Source organism: Pseudorasbora parva, chromosome 24, assembly GCF_024679245.1.
Source record: "Pseudorasbora parva isolate DD20220531a chromosome 24, ASM2467924v1, whole genome shotgun sequence".
Taxonomy (NCBI): Eukaryota; Metazoa; Chordata; class Actinopteri; order Cypriniformes; family Gobionidae; genus Pseudorasbora; species Pseudorasbora parva.
The window spans coordinates 2682090-2705323 of NC_090195.1; the positions used below are offsets into that span (position 1 = coordinate 2682090).

The 23234-nt window shown below is 36.6% G+C and overlaps 1 protein-coding gene across 1 annotated transcript in view; it reads right to left on the reverse strand.

The window, feature by feature from the left end:
- Nucleotides 1–6821: 6821 nt before the first annotated feature.
- Nucleotides 6822–23234, reverse strand: part of LOC137064279 (uncharacterized) — a 28635-nt gene continuing 12222 nt past the window's right edge. Inside the window, exon 2 of the mRNA XM_067435655.1 lies at nt 6822–8318. Within this exon, the coding sequence (XP_067291756.1) occupies nt 6822–8309 (1488 nt within the window). The 5' untranslated portion in view covers nt 8310–8318. The remainder of the gene's footprint in view (nt 8319–23234) is intronic.

Sequence of the window (23234 nt, forward strand, 5' to 3'; positions counted from 1 at the left end):
TACTCTTGTTATTTTATTACTTGTCTCAGAAATTGTTCTGTTTGTTTTAAATTGTTTGTTTGGAAAAAATATATAAATAAAAAGTAAAAAAAAAAAAAAAAAAAATTAACCGGCAGCAAGTTTGAATCTGGCACGCGTGTACACAAAGCTGTGGATTTGCAACTCGATTTGGAAAACCATAAAATGTACATGAAGAATAGATGTGGTTAGGAAATTTAGTCAGTGCAATATTCTTTCAAAATTAGCTTTTTTTTCTTCTTTTTTTTTTTTACAAGACAAGGTTAAAAGATTAGATAGTCTACACATAATACTGGATGTAGCCTAAAGATACTATTATTTAGCCTAAAAACTCACTTTAACCACCACATTATCTTATAGTAAGAAAAAAAATGTTGAATGACTGCTGATTTTTGTATATACATTCATTTCCTTTTTTCTATTTTACAGAAAAAAATCTGAATCAAAAATTTGATGTAATACCAAAATACAAGCAATTCCTGTAAATGTAGTAGTCAAAATTAAAATTAAGTATCTGTAAAACAGGTATAATGTATAATGAAAAAACGTGAAAATTCTGTAAAAAATTATTTTATGCTTGTATTTTTTTATAAAATGTATTTAAATGGGACACAATATTCTCAGTTTGGCACACAAGTGGACTACCAGATTTTGGGAGAGCACTCGAAATTTGTATAGTGGATGGTCGCATACTTTTCATTGTTGAACTGTTCACAGCTGTCTTCTTGGAACATCTTAAGGTATTACCAGCTTGCCAAAAATGACCCTGCAGTAACTGTGGCTTTCCAGCCTGAAGAACTGAATGACTACGTCCACCTGCGGTTTAACAGAGGAAACGCAGTGATTTTTGGTCTCAGTGTTATTGGCCCTGCCCTGATACATAGTGAAAATGCACAATAATACAAAAGGATATAATTTATATGTATATTTTAACAGTTTGTTTAGCTCTTCAGTAGACATTGGTGACTAATGTCTTTTGCACAAAGAATAATTTAAGTTATCTAGCAACAATTGCTTTGTGATTGTTACAGCCAGCTCGTTTTAAGCTACTACATAAAAGAGGGAGTTTAAATTATATTTATTTGTATTAACAAATATAACAATAACCACAAATAACAAACATAAGCCTAGCGAAAATAAAGAAAAAAAGATATAAACAAAATATTAAAGCTATGTGGTATAAAAAAGAAATGACATGAAAGTCAAAGAGCACTCCCGTGAGAAACTATCCCACAGAGAGTACTAACCCAAATGAAAACTAAGAGCACTTAAATACTCTAATCTGCAAATTATCAATTAACAAGAGAGGGTGTGACTCAGGAACTCCCACAGTCTGCCACCAATGGGTAGAGAGAAACACTCAGGGTCGTTACAGTGATGAACCAGTCATGACAGATACTCAACTGTCTTCAAAAAGGTAAGACTACATTATTATACACTGCAAGTTGAGTCTGTATTTAATGGTTTTGTTCATTTGACTGTTAGAGAAACCATTCATTCACGCCTTATGTATATTATGCTTTTAATTCACCTTTTTTTTCAACTTAACAAAAATAGGCAAAATTTGGGATGAATTAATTGCAGAAGTACTATACATCGTAGATAATACAGACCTTGATTAAAGTGTGAGGAATTTCAGGCCAGTGCGCTGTTTTTAGAGACTCACCAGATGGCGCTAAAGCTCATATTTAAGAACCAACTTCCAAATTCAATATTGATATTGAAAAAAGGAACAGTCAAACCTCTATCAGTAACCTCATCGGTTGATTTCTTCTTGTCTGTGTTTTGTCCAGCATGGATCCAGTGGGAGTGAATTCAATAGAGACTGCAGCTCTGGGGAGACCCTTCCAGCTGGGGATGCTGTATGACTGCAGGAGAGATGCACTCGTACCCGGTGATGAACGGACGACTACCCCAAATAGTAGTCTTGAATGTTTTCAAGGCATATGAATTATAGAGCTAAATGAGTCTCGATAAAGATAAATACACACACTACATTCACAAATGCACACACAGGATTCATAAAAGCACACACAGGATTCATAAATGCACACACAGGATACACAAATGCATAAAAAAATCACAGATGTACACACAAAATTTAAAAAGCACAGAAATTTTACAAATGCGTTCAAGATTCAGAAATGTACAACTGCTTGCGGTCTGTGAACTTCGCTGAATTTTGAGACTCCCCTGACTTGGCTCAACACACAAATGCCCTTTTTAAACAGGGAATGATCAGGAACCAATCAGATATTAATGACACTCCCAATGGATGAGGAATAATTTAATAGTATTTAATAGAGCCGTGTAATGACGTATAAATGAATATCAAAAAATAGTCTGATAGATTGTTTAATATACAACACAACCAATTTGTAACCAAAGACTAGGCTATATAAAATGTGAATGAACTTTTATTAGTAACTTTGATAAGTTCCAGATTTCAATTAATTAATAACATCGATGGAGGGGGGGCCAAAAAATGCAGCCTGCCTAGTGTAGTCCATTTATTTAATCCGGCTCTGGGGCCTGGGGCCCGTTCTTCGTACGTCGCTAACTCAGTTAGCTGGATTTGACTGTTGATGATTCGGCTTAATCTCGGATTGTTTGGTTCTTTGAAGCTCATCCTGGGGCCTATACCATGAAGCTGGTTTAGCTGGCTAGCCAGATATGTTTAAGCTTAGTTTGTGGCAATCCTGGGTTTTAGGTAGGCCATTAAAGTGGTTTGGCTTTTAGCTGTGTTCTTCGCCATAGTAACTTACGCCCTGCTCCAGGACAGGTTATGTTCTGGCCAATCAGCTGTGAGTAAAGTGACACACCTCTGATGCAATAAAGCCACTCCCCCTGTTTCTGCTCCAAATTAAAGGTCACTACATAGCAAATATTTTTTAAAGACTAAAGCGTCTGGCTTTTAACAATGCTTAGTTATAATAATATTAATTTTGAATGATTTAGATATAATTTATATAATTATTATACCCTTAATCAATTACACATTTATCATTTTAGTAAATTAATTATGAATAGGCACTTTGTTAAAATTAATATTAATAGCCTATATAGTCATACAAATAAGCTTTAAAATCAATAAACAAAGCTATTAAAAAATCTATTAAAAAGCTGACTGAGCTTAAACGTTCATTTCTCTCTCTATATTAACTGAACTATCTTCATAACTTTTACTTGCATGGACGTATATTTTTTCTTTTAGTTGTCCTCTTTCATAAATAGCTATTTTCTTCTTGCTGTGTAAATTTGTTTAAATTCTTAATATATTTCAATCATGTAATATACTGCAGATAAGCGAAATGAATCTTGCTGCTTCTCTTGTGAGAAGTGACTCTCGGTGATCCACAGCGTGTGATTGGCTGTTCACTGCTGATGTCACCTGAACTCCGGATTAAAGCCTGAGTTGACAGAGAAAGCTGATGATCAGCATCATGGGACCAACAAAGCCTGAATAGATTGGTTTGGTTTTGTCAACTCAAAACTAATCCTGTAACCCTGAGTTTGTTAATCTACCATCATGGTACAGGCCCCTGGACTTGCTGTCATAGCAACAGGTCCGTTATCTTAAACCTGCTCGGGAGCTTATTTCATGTAAACAGGATTAGATCGCATCTTGAGGTGATATTAAAATCTGTCCCAGCCACTGCTACTTTAAGAGTTCTTTACTGAACCAGGGGCAATATAATTTAAAATAATAATAAAAAGTTTATTTGAAAATAATATTTTAATGTTGTGTAAAATTTGTGTATAATACTATAGACACAGTCACTTGATTGAGAGATTTATTTGTGAATTGTGATGGAATGATTACTTTATTGATGTATTGGAGGTTTACACACATTGTGCAATTTTTTTTAATTTTTATTTATTGCCAGAAAAAAACATGTAAAATAGAGCAAAGAAAATATATTAATACACATATACAACAAAATAAAAAAAAGCAATGAAACAAAAAAATGCCAGAGTATACAAACCTTGATAAATTAATAAAAAAAATAAAAAAATATAAAAAAAGTCTTTCTTGCTTTTTTATTCATAATATTCTTTAAACTGGTGCAATAGTCCTTAGTCTCCTGAAGAAAATGAATAAAATGTGGCTTGGATCCGGACCATTTCTTCTTGTGTATATGAAATTTTCCCAAAATAATAAAAAGTTGTACAATAAAGGTGAAAATATAATTATCACGTTCATTGGAATAATGTGTACATATATCAAAATTAATTCATTTAAATATAACATTTGTTTTCCTTCTATTTCCTCTCAATGTCCACCCCCAAAAAATCTTTGCGTATATACAATCACAAAAGAGATGAATAATAGATTATTTTTCTATTGAACAAAAATCACATGAATAATCAATATCTAAATTAAACCTCTCTAATACATTTTTAGCTGGATATATACCATGTAAAATTTTAAATGTAACTTCTTTTACTTTATTATTTAAGCAGTATGCTTCAAAAATACACCAAGCTTTATTCCAGTTTATATTCCTAAATACACGGTTCCACAATAAACTTTTATGAGTTTGGAGTTAGACCCCATGGTAAAGGGGGTGGTCTCGCTATCATTCATCGCCACAACCTCCGTATCAAGCAACTTGACTTTCACGACACCAATACATTTGAGTACATGGGAGTACAAGATACCCTTTATCAGTATCTCTGATGCTGAAACACTCATCCATGCGTTTGTCACATCACGTCTTGATTACTGCAATGCACTTTTCATTGGCCTACCAGCTAGCTCCATTTCAAAATTACAATATATTCAGAACTCTGCTGCCAGACTACTCACCCACACCAAACGTTCTGCTCATATTTCCCCAATTCTGCATGATCTTCACTGGCTTCCTGTGTCTTACCGTATTCAATTCAAAATTCTTCTTCTCACTTTTAAGTCTCTGCACGGCCATGCTCCCCCTTACCTCTGTAACTTGCTTCTCCCCTTCAGCCCTACTCGCTCTCTACGATCTGCTGATTCCAACTTTCTCGTTGTCCCTCGGCATCGCCTTGCTTCAATGGGGGGCAGATCATTCAGTGTAATAGCACCCAAATTATGGAACTCTCTACCCCGATCACTCCGTTTTGTTGCCACTATGAATTCAAATCCATGCTCAAAACACACCTCTTTACTGAATGTTATAGGTTTTAGAAATGTGTTTTTTTTTGTTTTTTTCACTCCGATTTCTCAATTATTGTACTTGCACTCTCAATTGCCTACTGTTGTTCTGTCTACTCTGTTTGTCAATTGGCTTTATTGTTGTTTGTTTATTGTAAAGTGTCCTTGAGTTCTGGAAAGGCGCTATATAAATAAAACTTATTATTATTATTATTATGAGTAGCTGTTTCACCTGTTATAATATCCCTAATATGTTTATTAGTACAACTGTGTTTCAGAATGCCGCCTAAAAACATGCTGTCTTGAACATATAGGCCTACTGCCTCTTCACACGCTCTTACAAATTGTATAACTTGTTGAGGTATGGCACCAAATACAACAGCAAACTCTTTTGGTGTAACTGGAAACTCAAATTTATCCAAAAATTCACTATAAGATAATAAAATATAGTTTGAATTTAAAAGTTGTTTAACTTACACAATGTTGTTTTCATACCAAGTATTATAGAAGAGTGATGTATTTTTATATTGAATGCATCTATTTTTCCAAATGTGCAGTTAATCTCCGTCGTGCATTAATGTGAGTGATGACGGATATTATGGGATGGGTTAATGCAGCACAAGAGATGCAGATAATTTGATTTTAACTGTTAATAAACTTTAATTAATATTCTCACATAAAAAATCTGCTTCAAATTGAAGTAAAAATGAAATTACAACATTCAAATAAAAATGTAAAGTGTGTACAAAAATTATAAAATCGTGAATATAAATAATTAGGAATCATGTTCATCAAAACAGTGCACATTTAATTTATCTAACTTTTATGTTGGTTAGTTTGTTTGTCCTTATAAAGGTTCTTTTTTTTTCTTTGACAAGTTTTTTGCCAGGTGGCTTTTTTAATTATATGATGTCATTACGTTGTCTTGACGCCAGCCAATCGCTGCATTGCTGATCATGGTTTCGAGTATTGATGCATCTGCCCTCTTCAGGGAACACAGGCACAAGCAGTGATCTCAGATATCTTAATCTAGATATTTCCGCAAATTCGTTTGAAGAACCAAATTAGCCAGAGATCAATTATCAGGATTAAAAGATCTGTCAAATCATCTCGGATGTATTAAGCGAGCTACGAAGAACGGGCCCCTGGACATTTATCACTTTATAAACAACCAGGACGGCCAGGTCAGGACTTGAAAACAGGACGTTTGGTCACCCTCTAAAAGCACATGTCATGCTTATAACTGTGAAGGCTGTGACGAATACACATTTGAATAAAAAAAATCATTCCCTATTCATGTCTATTGTGCTTTTCTGTGTCTTAAACTTATTTCAACTTATTTAATTTGTCTAGTAAAAACAAGTATTATTTGTAGTTGGTTTTAATTACTTTAATCCCAGCAACATGTCAAATAAACTGAACAAACTTCTTAAAATGTTTTGTTTGTCAAGTGTGCTTCTATTTTTATTTGCAATTGAATTGCTTTGATATTCTGTATCTAATGCAATATTCAGGCATTTTTTGTGTGACTTAAGTGTCCAAATATGTTTTTGTTATATGAGAAGGCAGCTGCAGAATATATTTTATACAAGCATAGTATATATCATGGATGAACATTATTTCTTGTCAGTCTATTTTCTTTTTTAGTCAAATTTATGTATCCCAGTCCTCATTCTCCTGCTCTCTTCTTGATGTTTTCCAGTGTTTTGGCCTTTTCAGGCTCGTTTATTTCCTTCAGTTTTTCAATCAGAACATCAATCTGGAGAAGTGTGATCAGAGAATCAGTGTTGAGTGAGATCATCTGCAGAGTTTCCACACAGTGAAAAGCTTCCATCACCAGCTTTACTTTCTCCATCTGTAATTCTTCCAGCTCTTTTTCCAGCTTCTTGACCAAAATACCATCATTTTCCTTTAAATCTGCTTCATTTATCCTTTTCTCTTTCTTTGTCTTTGTTACATATATTTTTGCTTCTTTGACATGTTTGCTGTAGTGGCATTTTTTAGTGCACACTGTACAGTGATCATCTTTCATCACGCTGCACCACGAGTGATTAATGGCCCAACAGCACCCTGGATAATGACAGTTCTCCTCACAGACGGTGCAGATTGTGGCCTTATAGGCTTTAGAAGTATCAATATCAACCTTCTCTTTGTAGGGCACTTCAACCTCATACTCAAAGTTCTTATTGTTCTTGACAAATTCTAGATCTTCTTGAGATTGTTTCAGCTCATTTTGTTTTAGTTCAATTGTTAGAACTTGTGATTTTAGATTGGAGATATTTGCCTCCAACTGCTTCCATTTTTGTAAAACATCGCGAGTCATCTTCAGGGTTTTTGGTTTTATGCTTTCAAGAAATTTGAACAATCCTGTCATTCCTTTAAAACTGAGTTTCCATGATTGTTCCTGGATTGGTTCATATTCTTCATCAGCGGCGTCTGACTGGCAGTTGTCAAACAGGAAATACACCGGCTGATTCTTGTCATCCACTGCACACTTGACTTTAGCCTCTTTAACAGCTGTAAGGGCATTTTTAGGTCGAGCTCCAGTTGAGCGTGTGAAGAGCAAGACAATGTTTTCTGCAATATCTCTCCCAAATAAAGATTGAACACCATCAAATATGTATTGTTGTATCTTTGAGAGACGATTTTGGGTTGCATTAATGACCAGACACACTGCATCTATTTCATGGACCCAGTCACCACATCCGATTAAATTAAGCAACTTCATTGTTATTTCCTTGTCATCCTCAACTCCACGCGTGTCTCCATATCCTGGTGTGTCGATGATTGTTAGATGGATTGGACTCTGTTGTAGATAAAACCCATAAACAGTGATGCTGGAGGTCTGACTGTGAGCTGATGTTCGGTCACTCTGGTCATCTGTGATCTCAAACCAAACCTTGTCTTCTCTCTTTACTCCTAACATGTAGTTGATCATTGTGTTGATCAGTTTTGTTTTTCCTCCTCCTGTTTCTCCCAACATCAGAATGGTTTTATGGGGTTTGTTTGTGTCTCTTTCCCCAACGGTCATTTTTCTATATGCTTCAGACTGATACACATTTTCTGGATTTGTTTGCAGACGGTATCGAGCAGGATTTCCATCTTCAATTAAGTTCATTTTTTCCATTTTGCTTAAATCTTGACTTAACGTAGCCATTTTTTGCCTCTGAAAAGTTATGACAGAAAAACATATTATTTTACACAGCTTGTTAAGATGGAATAAAGTTTTATTAATTAAGTGTAGAAGCAAAGGTACATTTAATATGGTATATTCATGTAATGATCACAAAGTCTTTATAATTAACTACCAATAATATTAGTATGCATATTGATCTAACTATTCTCTAACTTCAATTAAATTTTACATTTCATTTGATACATTTTTGCATCAAGCCAACACTATAGACCACACTTTCAGTTACAGTGGGAACAGAGTTATTGAACAAAACCTTGGCAAAGTACGGCCATTATTTATCGATTTTTACAAAGTGTACCGATAGTCCACTGGAGGTGAGCTTGGTGATGAACCCATGTGCAGTTTACTTACAGGTAAATCAAAATCCAACACGTGAAACAAACCATAAAAACTTGAGGCAATAAACCTCAAATAAAAAATTAGGGTTAGCCATAACCCTTTTTAGCAGAGCTTTTGATTGATTTGATTTGTTACTTCTTAATTTTTCAGCTTTATTTATTGTATTTATTAGGGGCCAAGCACCGAAGGTGCGGAACCCCTCTTGAAATCATTAGATTTTTTCTTATTATTATTATTCTGCCATGAAAGTCTATGGCAGCCCAAAGAACCGTTTGGGGAAAGTTATGAAATTTGGTACACTGATAGAGGTCATTACTAATAGTAAACACACCAAATTTGGAGTTTCTAAACCTTACCGTCTAGCGCCACCAACTGTCCAAAGTTCCAAAGTTTATGCTAATATTTTTGAACCATAAGGGATGGAAACAAAATTCTGATATCATTTGAGTCGAATGATATCAGATTTTACCATGTCGGCCATTTTGAATTATGTGCTAAAATGCTGTATTTTACGAATGCATGAACGGATCGTCACGAAACTTGGTATGGGTCATTACCACGATGCCCTGAAGTAGCCTGAGAAGTTTCGAAACAGCGCCACCTAGTGGATAATATTTTTTTCAAACACATAACTTTGGGTGTGGTTGACATATTTTGATGGGAGTAACTTTTTTTGTGCTCCTGAATCCTTGCTGAGTCCAACGATACCAAATTTGTCAGGTTTCGATGTACGGTTTGTGCAGCGTGGTAATTAAGTGCTTATAAAACATTAGCTGATATCTTTGAAACTGCTTGTCCGATCGAGACGAAACAAGCGTCAGAAAATCGGAAACATAGGTCGATAGCTATGAGTCAATGCCCAAATCTCAAAATATTGATAGTAAGGGGTAGTAAAATCCAATCAAAGTCATGTGTCAGTCATTTTGTGTGTGTTTTTTCACATAAATGTCTATAACTCCAAAACAAAATGAGATATTTCCACCAAAATTGACACACACTTCTATGGGCTCACTCCGAGGACACAAAAAAATTGGTATGATTGTGCCTGTTGGTGGCGCTATAATTAAACAAAACATATAATTGTCTCTATTTTTGCTTATAAATTGTCTCCAAATGTCTTTACTTATTTTTGCAGATGGTCTGCTGCTGGCTTCCTTGTTTGCTTTTCTTGTGCTTGGCCCCTATAATGGCTGCTTGCAGTTATATTTTCTTTTGTTGTTGTTGTTGAATGTTTTAATCGGTAGCACTTTGAGATTTTGTTTAATATAAAGTGTGTTACAAATAAAATCGGTAACACTTTAGGGTAAGGGTACATGAATTATCATGAATTCATTCATTCATGACTTATGCATTACTACATGCTTTAATATCTCATGAATCATCAAGAACTAACAGGAATTCAAAGTCTTTCATTCATGACTTCATGGATGAACAACGCCTTAATTAAAACATTAACTAAGGTGAGTACATCATGATGAATTATGTTTTTTTTACACATGATCATGATGTTTTCTGTTTAAACATTGGTCTAATTCATGCATTTAAGACTACGTTCGAAACCAGAATGTATGTATGTTTGAATGTATTTATGTAATTTGTGTCTATTTTACCTACTATCATGTAATGTTGTTGTTGTAGTTGCAATGTAACATTTTGGAATGGACCCCAGGAAGACTAGCTGATTGCATAGACTTTCAAGCTAATGTGACCCATTAAAGTAAACAAATAAATAAAACTAAGACTACTTTAAATTATGCTTTATTTTATTTATCGGGAGGAGCACATTCAGACAATTTACCCTCATTAATTTGCTTTACTCTAGTTGTGAGTAAGTGGGAACTTGGGAATTATTAAAGGAATATACAAAAACCCACATTACCTTATGCACACGCTAGACCAGTATACAGATTAATATGATTAACCAAAGTTTTTAATTAATCATGATCTGTGAGTTAAGCATGTTCATGTTTTCTTTATAGTAGCCTGCAGGTAAATGGTCAGACCCCAAACTGGCCACAGGCTCAGCACATACACTGTAAAATATTATTTAGAAAAAAAGTTACCTGGTTGCCTTAACATTTTTAGTTCACTGAAATTAAAATTTTGAGTTAATACAATGAACATTTTTAGAGAATCAACAACCTTTATTAAAATATTATTAAAAGATTTTGTAAGCATATTGGGTAATTGTGTGTTTTATTTGTGATGACGCAGTGAAACATGCCAAATAAACAGTGTATATATATATATATATATATATATATATATATATATATATATATATATATATATATATATATATATATATATATATATATTAGGCATGTGCCAATATAAATTTTTCATGTTGCGATTAAATGCTGAAGCTATTGTCACGGTATGCGATATTATACGAAATTGAAATAAGTTGCAAAAATTTTTTTGTCATAGCATAACAGCTTTAAGAACTATTTTTGTAATAAAAAAAAATAACTGAATGTTTAAATACAATAATACAATGCACCAAAAAATAAGAGACCACTTAACATTGAAGAATCAAAGTGGTCTCTTATTTTTTTTCCAGAGCTGTAAAAGTAGTATTTTCAAACAGATTAAAGTGCAAAAGAATTAGGCTCTAAAGAACAGCAGATAACAAATTACAATAAGGTGTCATTATTTAATGCATTCACTAAGATTGAGCAATAAAAACTGATCACTGTTAGTTTTATCTTAGGTCCATTAAAAAAGTTATTAAACAGTAACTAAGAAATTAATATTTCTTAGAATAATTAATTATTTATAAGTGTTTTTCATTGTCAGTTTGGTAATAATGAATTAACATGTTAACTAATGAAGTCGTATCTCAAAGTTTTACTGAACAATAACAAATAATCAGAACAGTTCTAATTATTAGGGCATGTTGTAGTCCAGATTAAAACATATAAATGTTTAAGTTTGAAAATAAATAGCCTATTAAGCCTTTAAAGGGGGGGGGGGGGGGGGGATGAAACACTCAGTTTCAGTCAATCTCATGTCAATCTTGAGTACCTATAGAGTAGTATTGCATCCTTCATATCTCCGAAAAGTCTTTAGTTTTATCATATTTATAAAAGAAATATAGGCTGTACCGAGTCTTTCCGGAAAAAACTGAGCGCATGTAGGCGTATCATGTGGGCGGAGCTAAAGAATGACGAGCGCAAAGCGGTGACGTCCTCAAGCGTGAAGAAACTGATCGCTATCTCAGCTAATAGATATATGATCCAGAATCATTCAGAGGCTGAAATAAATTGAAAAGGATGTACTGTATTTAGTGGCCTGTCAACATTTGTGTGTGTTTACTCTCAGTTTATGAGGACATGATTCGGTTTATGGACTATTGTATGCGACTAAACCTTAGCAGTAGCAAGCAAAACGGTTTTGCACGTCAGACTAGTGTAACGTTATACAGAGAACAACAATGGAGTCCGTTAGCGCATTTAAATGACGAAGCACGCGATCGTGTCGTTTACTGATGTTTACTCACGCAACGATAGCCGACAGCACAGACATTTGAAGCAGTTTTACTCACCGGCTGCTTCCAAAGCAGGACCGAACCTTTATCGCTGGGACCGCTCTGTCAAAAACACACTTCTTTGGTATGATTTGGTAAAGTCCTGACAGCAGTGAACGGTGGAGATCCACTTTTGAGACGCGACTGAAGCGATGTTGTGAAGCTTCCCGTCATTTCTGCGTTCAAATCGGTTCAAATGCAGAACTGCCTTCCTGGAATGCTGTGCTGAAGCGTTGAAGTCGCTCGACGTCACCCATAGGAATAAAGTGGAGCGCGGCGCGACAGAAGTGTTCACGGACGACTGGATCTGCACCTGAGAGAGTGTTTACGGGCGTGCATTTCCTCTCTCGCTCTAGTCACGCGCGCGCGCACCCTACCGGGAGAAAAGCCCGTACCCATACCCATAGTGATATATATCGCATTACCAAAAAACGGCACATGTCTAATATATATATATATATATGTGTTGAACTAATTTTCTTACCTTTGCTTAGTTAAGAAGACATATTATATTAAGTCTGCAGAAATATATTTAAAAAACATTAAATTAATTGATATTTTCAAATCCAGTTAACATTTAGAATTGCAAATGTTGACTTGGCTAAAAAACGCAAATCCAGTCAATATATATATATATATATATATATATATATATATATATATATATATATATATATATATATATATATATATATATAAGGCTATTAGGGCCAACACAATATTTTACTATGGTAAATAGATTGTTTGTGCTGTTGAAATGAGCTGTTAGAAACATTTGATAATAGCCTATATCAAAACAACATTTGTGAAATTAGATGTAGCCAAGCTATTTTCGATGTTTTGTTCAGGATGGATACAACACTTCTATTTACATAGAGCAAATTACATATTTAATATAAATATATAGGTCATAACATATGTAGTTAATTGTTGCATTTAATCTGCCTAATTTTAATGAACATACAAGAGCTTATTTGAATTCGCGGATTGATTATTAACGTTACTGTAGTGAAGCAGAGCAGGAGCGAGTGTTGAGGAGCTGAGCACGGCCGCTGGAGCGATTGGTTATTAACGTTACTGTAGTGAAGCAGAGCAGGAGCGAGTGTTGAGGAGCTGAGCACGGCTGCTGGAGCGATTGGTTATCAACGATACTGTAGTGAAGCAGAGCAGGACCGAGTGTTGAGGAGCTGAGCACGGCAGCTGGAGCGATTGGTTATTAACGTTACTGTAGTGAAGCAGAGCAGGACCGAGTGTTGAGGAGCTGAGCACGGCAGCTGGAGCGATTGGTTATTAACCTTACTGTAGTGAAGCAGAGCAGGACCGAGTGTTGAGGAGCTGAGCACGGCCGCTGGAGCGATTGGTTATTAACGTTACTGTAGTGTAAAGCAGAGCAAGAGTGCGTGTTGTGGAGCTGAGCACGGCCGCTGGAGCGATTGGTTATTAACGTTACTGTTGTGAAGCAGAGCAGGAGCGAGTGTTGAGGAGCTAAGCACGGCAGCTGGAGCGATTGGTTATTAACATTACTGTAGTGAAGCAGAGCAGGACCGAGTGTTGAGGAGCTGAGCACGGCCGCTGGAGCGATTGGTTATTAACGTTACTGTAGTGAAGCAGAGCAGGACCGAGTGTTGAGGAGCTGAGCACGGCCGCTGGAGCGATTGGTTATTAACGTTACTGTAGTGTAAAGCAGAGCAAGAGTGCGTGTTGTGGAGCTGAGCACGGCCGCTGGAGCGATTGGTTATTAACGTTACTGTTGTGAAGCAGAGCAGGAGTGAGTGTTGAGGAGCTAAGCACGGCAGCTGGAGCGATTGGTTATTAACGTTACTGTAGTGAAGCAGAGCAGGACCGAGTGTTGAGGAGCTGAGCACGGCCGCTGGAGCGATTGGTTATTAACGTTACTGTAGTGAAGCAGAGCAGGACCGAGTGTTGAGGAGCTGAGCACGGCCGCTGGAGCGATTGGTTATTAACGTTACTGTAGTGTAAAGCAGAGCAAGAGTGCGTGTTGTGGAGCTGAGCACGGCCGCTGGAGCGATTGGTTATTAACGTTACTGTAGTGAAGCAGAGCAGGACCGAGTGTTGAGGAGCTGAGCACGGCCGCTGGAGCGATTGGTTATTAACGTTACTGTAGTGTAAAGCAGAGCAAGAGTGCGTGTTGTGGAGCTGAGCACGGCCGCTGGAGCGATTGGTTATTAACGTTACTGTTGTGAAGCAGAGCAGGAGTGAGTGTTGAGGAGCTGAGCACGGCTGCTGGAGCGATTGGTTATTAACGTTACTGTAGTGAAGCAGAGCAGGACCGAGTGTTGAGGAGCTGAGCACGGCCGCTGGAGCGATTGGTTATTAACGTTACTGTAGTGAAGCAGAGCAGGAGCGAGTGTTGAGGAGCTGAGCACGGCCGCTGGAGCAATTGGTTATTAACGTTACTGTAGTGAAGCAGAGCAGGACCGAGTGTTGAGGAGCTGAGCACGGCCGCTGGAGCGATTGGTTATTAACGTTACTGTAGTGAAGCAGAGCAGGAGCGAGTGTTGAGGAGCTGAGCACGGCCGCTGGAGCGATTGGTTATTAACGTTACTGTAGTGAAGCAGAGCAGGACCGAGTGTTGAGGAGCTGAGCACGGCAGCTGGAGCGATTGGTTATTAACGTTACTGTAGTGAAGCAGAGCAGGACCGAGTGTTGAGGAGCTGAGCACGGCCGCTGGAGCGATTGGTTATTAACGTTACTGTAGTGAAGCAGAGCAGGAGCGAGTGTTGAGGAGCTGAGCACGGCCGCTGGAGCGATTGGTTATTAACGTTACTGTAGTGAAGCAGAGCAGGACCGAGTGTTGAGGAGCTGAGCACGGCCGCTGGAGCAATTGGTTATTAACGTTACTGTAGTGAAGCAGAGCAAGTTACTATTTAACCTAATAGTTAACGTTACTATTTAGCTCAATCATTTACGCTATTTAGGGTTACGTGGTTGTGTTGAATGTGATTTTTCGTGTTCCAACTTTTAAAAATGTCCCATAAAGTTAAGAGAACGACATTCACGAATACTATGATTAAATGGCGCACGTTTTCATGCGGGACGAATTCTAAACAGCGTAAGAGAATGAAAGCATGATGTACATTGCAATATAGGGGAAAAAACTACTTTAGTTTGCAAATTTAATTTAGTTACACATGCAAGTAAATTCTTAGTTATTGATAAAATGTTTAAAGAGCATAATTTGATTCATTTTTCACTTTCTTTCTCCAACAGGGTGTGGCCAAGATATCCATTGATGCTTTGTCGTAGTTACAAATGTTCTGATCCAAGCAGTCAGCCAGCTGAAACACTGGGAAGTAAGAACGCTCCACTGTATCTTTGTGTGTGTAGTTTCAAAACTGAAGGTGTATTAAAGACATTAAAGAAAAGTTACAAGGGCTTTGGTCATTTTTTTAAATTATTTTAAAGAAATTGTAAAATTCATTTTGTTGTAATGAAAATGTAGGTCTATTGTTTGTATAACAAATGTTATAAATGCAGATGATACAATGTGTTTTAATTTTTTGTTATCCTTGCTATAACATTTTGTAACTAGGTCCACAGCAACATCTAGTAATGATTAAAACGATAAAAATGATTTTAAAGTTAAAATATGAAACCCCTAATTAAAACGTTTTAGTTTAATTAATTATAAAAACAGGTTGAGTAAACATACATTTTAATGTTGAAGTCAAGTTTGAGCCAATTAAAAAATATTAATTCAGGTAACAATTTCTAGAACGAAATTGAGTGAACGTAAAAAATCTGTGGAACTAGTTACTAAATAATAATTAGTTGAAAGCACATTATTTTTTTTACAGTGTATATTCTATTTATATACAAAGCCTTTGATACTGTAAAACATTCATTTTTATTTGATCTATTAGATTTTTTTGGTTTTGGTCAGTACTTTAAAAGAGCAATTCAAACTCTATATAGTGACTGTAATATTTCAGTCAAACTTCCATGTGGAACTACTAATAGATTTAGCATCTCCCGGGGCATAAAACAAGGCGATCCAGGAGCTCCCTTCCTATTTCTTTTGGTCATGCAAACGATGACTTTACACATTCATAATAACTATTTTCAAGGTATTAAAATTAGGGAAAGGGAAGTTAAATGCTGTCAGCTTGCTGATGATACAGCCATTTTTATGAAATATATATCACAGGTTAAAAAAGTTATGGGCTTCAGGTTTATCTTTAAATGTTAAAAATGTACCCTTTTTCCACTTAAAGAAAATAGTTTCCCCTTAACCGAATTTGAGGGTATCCCAGTTAGAGAGGAAGTAACTTATCTGTTGGAGCTATTTTCTTGTTTTGTAATTAAGTTAATAATTAAATTACTTTTTGTTTTATTTTAACTAATTTGCACGATTATTTTATTGATATATATATATATAAATATAAATATATATATATATATATATATATATATATATATATATATATATATATATATATATATATATATATATATATATATATATACACAGAACGTTAAACTTATTATTTTCATCATTTTGAGCCATATTTTGGGGACTTTTATTTTGATAGTGCTGAGAACCTGTTTGGATATATTGGTGATTACACTTAGGACGAGCAGGCACTGGGAAAGGTTGTTGGTTTTTTACCAGGGAAAGAGAGGCTGCAGACACCCTTGGTTTGTATGCTTGCTCAAATGGAAATAAACCGCATGAACGATACGAAAGCCTGGACATTGGATTTATTGTATCCTGCGTAAGATACAATCTTTAAGTGCCTCAGTGGCCGTTTGATTTCTTGTTTGACTTAAAGTTAAGGACAAATTGCTGCAACATAAAGTAAAAAAACCCACCTTAATCTGGACATTCATTGTCAATGGACTTTGTGGAAAGAGGATTCAGGAGGATGTTGTTGAAAAGCACGTCGTTGTCTGGAAAGCGGTGGCCTACGGACATGATCACAGGAAGCCATTCAACAGTCGGTATGTGAAAATGTTTACTTTGAAGCTGTATTGGAAGACGGCTTAGCTATTGGAGCATCAGATTCATTTTTGGAGGTTGAATATTGGAAGGCTTAAAGGGTATAGAGACTTTGGAGGATGTGTAGCAGTTGTGCAATACCTCAACAGGGACATTCACATCATTCATAGGACAGCTATGTCATTGAAGTGACTTTTTTTGCTCTATGGAAAACAAATTGTGTGAAAATTGAGCACAATAGGAATTGGAGGAAAAACCATGTCGCAACAATCTGACACATCAAGAGCTAAGAGCGACGTTGTGTCCTCGCACTCTGTAAAAAGAAGTTTCAAGTTCACGGAAAAAGGATTGGCATTTTTTGCAAAAACGTGTCAAAAAAAGAGGTCTTTGAAATGCAAGCAGGCTAAGAGGTACATGGAACAAATTCGTGCCTTAATGGAGTCCACTGCCAATGTGAACTCGGTGCAATCTCAGTTGGCAAAATGCATTAATTGTTATGAGGAAGCTAATGACACGCATGAATCCTTCTTGAATTTGAAAATGCCTGAGAGTGAAGTTCAAAGACAAAATGAATATTTTCATACAAAAATGACCATGTTCCATGATTTCACTGAGGAAGTGGAGAGCTGGTTGTCTAAGGCTGCCCAATCACACGTACAATCAGTTGATACTGCGGCCGAACATCCTGATAACCAAAGTGTAACTTCTGATGGGATTAGACCTGAAGACAGTGCCTCTAATATCTTATTGGTAAAGGAGAATAATTCCAGATTACCTCTCAAGTATCAAGAGTATCCTCAACTTCATCTGCAAGATAAAAGCAGAAGCTGATAAAGCAGTGCTTATGGAACGCATGTCTGCATTAAAACACTTGTTAGAAGCCAAAGAAGAGGAATTAAGGAAGGAAAAGGAACAGTTGTCTCTGGAAACTGACCTGACTGCAGCCAATGCTAAACTCCGGGTGTTGGAAATTAATTCAAAATGTGGTTCAAAAGGATCTGACGGAATGAATTCCTATTTTGAAAGGAACAAACAAGGTACAGGCCGCCTGAATCCGCACGCTGACCATTTCATTCCAGATCAAATTGACATAAAGAATATTCACACTGAATCTCACTCTGAGTCACAGGCTCAGATTGTCAGGCCTAAAAAGTTGGAAAAGAAACAATCAGACACCAGACTTGCAACAGGTGATACACAAACACAAAGGACACAAACGGTTCATGATGCTCAACAAATAGGACGTTTATCCTATCCTAACTCAGCAGGCAATGATAACTCTCGGAATTATATTGTGAGCATTATGCAACGACAGAACAATCACGCTCTGGATAGATGCTCACGGTTTAAGTTAAAGATGCACCGGGACCAGATAAATTTCATAAAGGCAAATGGAATTTGTTTTGGTTGCTTAAAGATTGGTCACATGAGCAAAGACTGCAGGAGTCGTTTGGATTGTAGTGTGTGTCACCAGAAGCACCCATCAGTCTTTCACATTGAGACAAAGGGTACATCAGTCAAAGAAGAACAGGATGCTGTGAGCCTTCCACTAAAAGTGTCAACTGGACAACAGACATGTGGTTATATAGGGGCTGGTGAAGAGGATGATGCTGTCTTCTGAATTGTTGCAGTTCAGGTTAAAAGCCAGATGAGTAATACAGTTGTGCAGACTTACGCATTTCTGGATCCTGGGAGTTCAGGTACTTTCTGCACTGTTGATTTGGCAAGGAGACTAGGTCTAAGAGGAAAGCCAGCAAACATTTTATTAAGGACAATGGGTCAGAAGAAGATTGTGAGTACTAATGTTTTGACTGGTTTAGAAGTGTCTGGCATGGATACTGATGATTTTATCATCTCTTAACTCAAAAGATTATGCCAGTGTCAAAGTTGAACATTCCACGACAAGAGGATGTGGCTAAATGGTCTTACTTGGGGAACATAAAGCTTCATGATGTGGATTCAAATGTTGATTTGCTCATTGGAACTGATGCAGCAAAAGTGATGGAACCATGGGAGGTGATCAACAGCCAAGGTGAAGGACCATATGCAGTTCGAACAAGAGTTGGCTGGATAATTAATGGGCCACTTCGAGGTGGAAGTGGCAATGGAGTAAAGACTGGCTGCTCTGTTGTTACAACCAATCGTATTTCAGTGGAATATCTGGAGGAAATGCTCATTAAACAATACAACCATGATTTTAATTAAAGAACATTAGAGGAGGGATTGGAGATGTCAAGAGAGGACGTTAAATTCATGAAGATTGTGAGTAGTACAGCAGAATTGAAAAACAGACATTATTGCATTGACCTACCTTTTAGAGAAAAAGATCCTGTCTTACCAAATAATCGCTGTGTTGCTGAACAGCGCCTCCATGGTTTGAAGAGGAAGTTTGAGAGGAACGATAAGTTTAAGGAGGAGTACACCACATTTCTTGGTGATATGTAGGTTCAGGGCTATGCTGAAGTCATACCCGTAGACCAACTGGAACAAGTGGATGGAAAAGTCTGGTACATACCCCATCATGGAGTACATCACCCTAGTAAAGGAAAGTTAAGGGTTGTGTTTGATTGTGGAGCTACATATAAAGGAACATCACTAAACTGTCAGCTCTTGCAGGGTCCAGATCTCACCAACTCTCTTATTGGGGTTCTCATTCGGTTCAGGAAAGAACGTGTTGCTGTCATGTCCGACATCCATGCCATGTTTTATCAAGTGCAGGTCCCTGATAAACACATGAATTTTCTTCGCTTTCCTTGGTGGCCTAATGGTGATACTGATCAAGAACCAGTAGAACATCGAACGAAGGTACACTTATTTGGAGCTGTATCGTCCCCAAGTTGCGCAAATTATGCTTTGAGAAGAACTGCAGAGGACCATGCTTCAGATTTTCCAGATGAAGTGATTGGTACAGTTCTTCATAACTTTTACGTGGATGACTGCCTGAAGTCCATAGCCTCAGAAAAAGATGCAATTCAAATTACAAAGGATTTGACTTTGCTCTGTGACAAAGGTGGATTTAGTCTCAGAAAATGGGTGACTAATAGCCGTTCTGTGTTGACATCAATACCAAGTAACATCAGAGCAACAGAAACGAAAGAACTGGATCTAGATACGGACCAGCTTCCTGTAGAAAGAGCGCTTGGTCTGCAATGGTGCGTTGAGTCTGACAAGTTTAGGTTCAGGACTCGACGTCTTTCAAAAGCAGATAAACAGGCTTACCTCTATGGAGAGTTGTTTTTTTAGGGACCATCTACAAATGACGTTCTTCTTCAGGTTGTAACGGCAGCTTGCATCCTTGATCTTGCAATACTGCCATCTTCTGGTTCTACGCATTTCCCATATACTTCAATCATCATATTAGTGTCATTAATCCCGTTTTAGTCAGAAAGCAAATTAAATATTTTATTCCTTGTTCACTCCTACTGCAGTCCATTATAACAGTTACTCCTGTTTTTTGATGTATTGAATAGATAGACATAATATCATTAAAAAAAACTTAATTTTTTTTTTCTTTTTTTCTACAATTTAGACGTGACTGTATGTTTTGTGACATTTTGCCTGATTTTTAATAAGTGCCTCTTGAGATGTTTTATATAATGTAATTTATATTATCCCTGGCTCTTCATGCATTTTGTTTAGCATTTTCTGTTCTTTTTTGCTCCATTTATGTTGTTGTTAAAATTTGTTTATATTCCTATACTTGAAATACTCAAAAAAATATAATAAAAAAACTAAAGAATGACCTGCATGATTTATACAAATAAATAGATTTGATGTTGTTATACATATTAAAGATTGTTCAGTGGGGAAATTATAGTGTAGAATTTTGTTCATAAAAATGTATGATTTGTAAATGTGTTATAAGCTCTTTTTGTGGTAACGCTTTTGGGGTTTTGCACTCTTTTTTACTAGTTGTACTATTTTAACAAGTAAGGTATAATTTTTTTTTTTTAAATAATTTTCATAAAGAACAATATTCAATAACTTCACTGTAATTTACTGTACCATCACCAAACTCAGCTGACACGTCGCCGCTGCCCAGATAGCTATAGCACAGATTACAGATGGATTTCCACATGACTGGATATAAATGTAACTGTTCATTCTTTTTAATTTCCTAAAAATCTTTTTAAACACCATCATTATAATGCATTTTTTATTGTTTCTAAAGTAAAATATATAGCATTATAATGTGCGTTATATTTGCTGGTAGGTTCATCTGTAGCCAGCTAAAATGTAATTAGCCTATCTGTTTGCACACAATGAAAAAAAAAAAAACTTTGTACACGGTCCCTAACTGGTTTTCCACGCTACATTGTACATTCAGTGGACATTCGCAAGTAAGAATGCCTTTAAAATAATACTTGTACATTTTTTTCGATTTTGAAAAGTGGTGTGGGTTGACAATCATTGCTTCACAATATCATATCGCTGTTTACCATTTGCAAACGTTAATTTATTGCACATTTATTGAGATAGTTATTGAACGCAAATGTGCGAATATAAAACCAACTTTACTGATGTATACCAGGAGAGGTATTTTATCTGTGGTCAGCTCAATGTACGATCCATTGGGTTTTTTTTGGGTCCTTTTATCATGTCAGCTAAGTTAACATTACAGGAACTCTGTAGAAGAAACTTGAAGTGGGATGAACAAATACCCCCCGTCTTCTCTAAACAATGGTCTGACTGGCTAATGGATCTGACTGGATGATTGGATTCCAGGTGAATCGCTGCATTAAACCTTCGGATTTTGGAACATCCGTAACAGCACAAATTCATAACTTTTTAGATGCCAGTCAAGTTGGATACGGTACAGTATCGTACCTGAGATGGAAAGATGATCATAAAATACATGTTTCATTTCTTGTAGGAAAAACTAGAGTTACGCCTCTGAAGCCATTTACCATTCCTTGCCTGGAGCTCGCAGCAGCAGTTCTTGCCGTCCGAATTGATAGAATGCTTCAGAAAGAGTTGCAGTTGCCACTGGAGAGGTCAGTGTTTTGGACAGATAGCACAACTGTCCTCAAGTATATCTGCAATGAAACTAGACGTTTCCATACCTTCGTTGCAAACAGGGTTGCGGTTATTAGAGAAGCCACAGAAGTTGACCAGTGGAAATATGTGGGCTCTAAGATCAATCCTGCCGATGCAGCATCCCGTGGACTGAAAGCAGAGGAATTTCTCACACACCAGAAATGGATTAAAGGTCCAGAGTTCCTCTCTTTGTCAGAGAAGGAGTGGCCAATCACTGATGTGGATTTAGCAGTAATTCCCACTGGGGACCCAGAGGTCAAGAGAGAAGTAGCTGTGAATGCTGTTGTCAAGCACTTAGAGGATCCTACAGACTATCTCATTAATTACTTCTCATCTTGGAGGAAGCTTAAAAAATCGGTTGCCTGGTTTCTCCAGCTTAAAAGAGTTCTTTTGCTCCTGAGCCAAAAGAGAGAAGAGTTTCATCTGCTGAAAGTGACAGAGACATAGGAGTCAAAGGGGTTGTTGAACAGAAACTTCAGAGCTTTAAAGCCACTCTTGAAGGGAAATCTCTTATTCCAGAAAGTTATGATGAAGCAGAAAAGGCATTACTTTGTTTTGTTCAAAACCGTAGGTTTAAGAGTGAAATTGCCACCCTGAAGAAAGGTTTGGTTAATGTCCCTAAGGACAGTTCATTGTACAAGTTGGATCCTATATTGGAAGGCGACATTCTCAGAGTCGGGGGTCGCTTACACAAGTCTGCATTACCATCAGAGATTAAACATCCTGTTATCCTTTCCAAAGATTTGCATGTTTCCCAACTGATTTTGCGTCACCTCCATCAACCGCTAGGACATGCGGGTAGAAACCACATGCTGAATAAGCTCCGACAGAGATATTGGATAATTAATGCTAACTCTGCTGCAAGAAGAATAATTGCAGAATGTACAACATGTACACGTTATAGAGGAAGGCTTGGAAAGCAGAAGATGGCAGACTTACCTGAAGAGAGGGTTATGCCAGATAAGGCTCCCTTTACAGATGTGAGCGTTGATTATTTCGGCCCCATAGAAGTTAAAAGAGG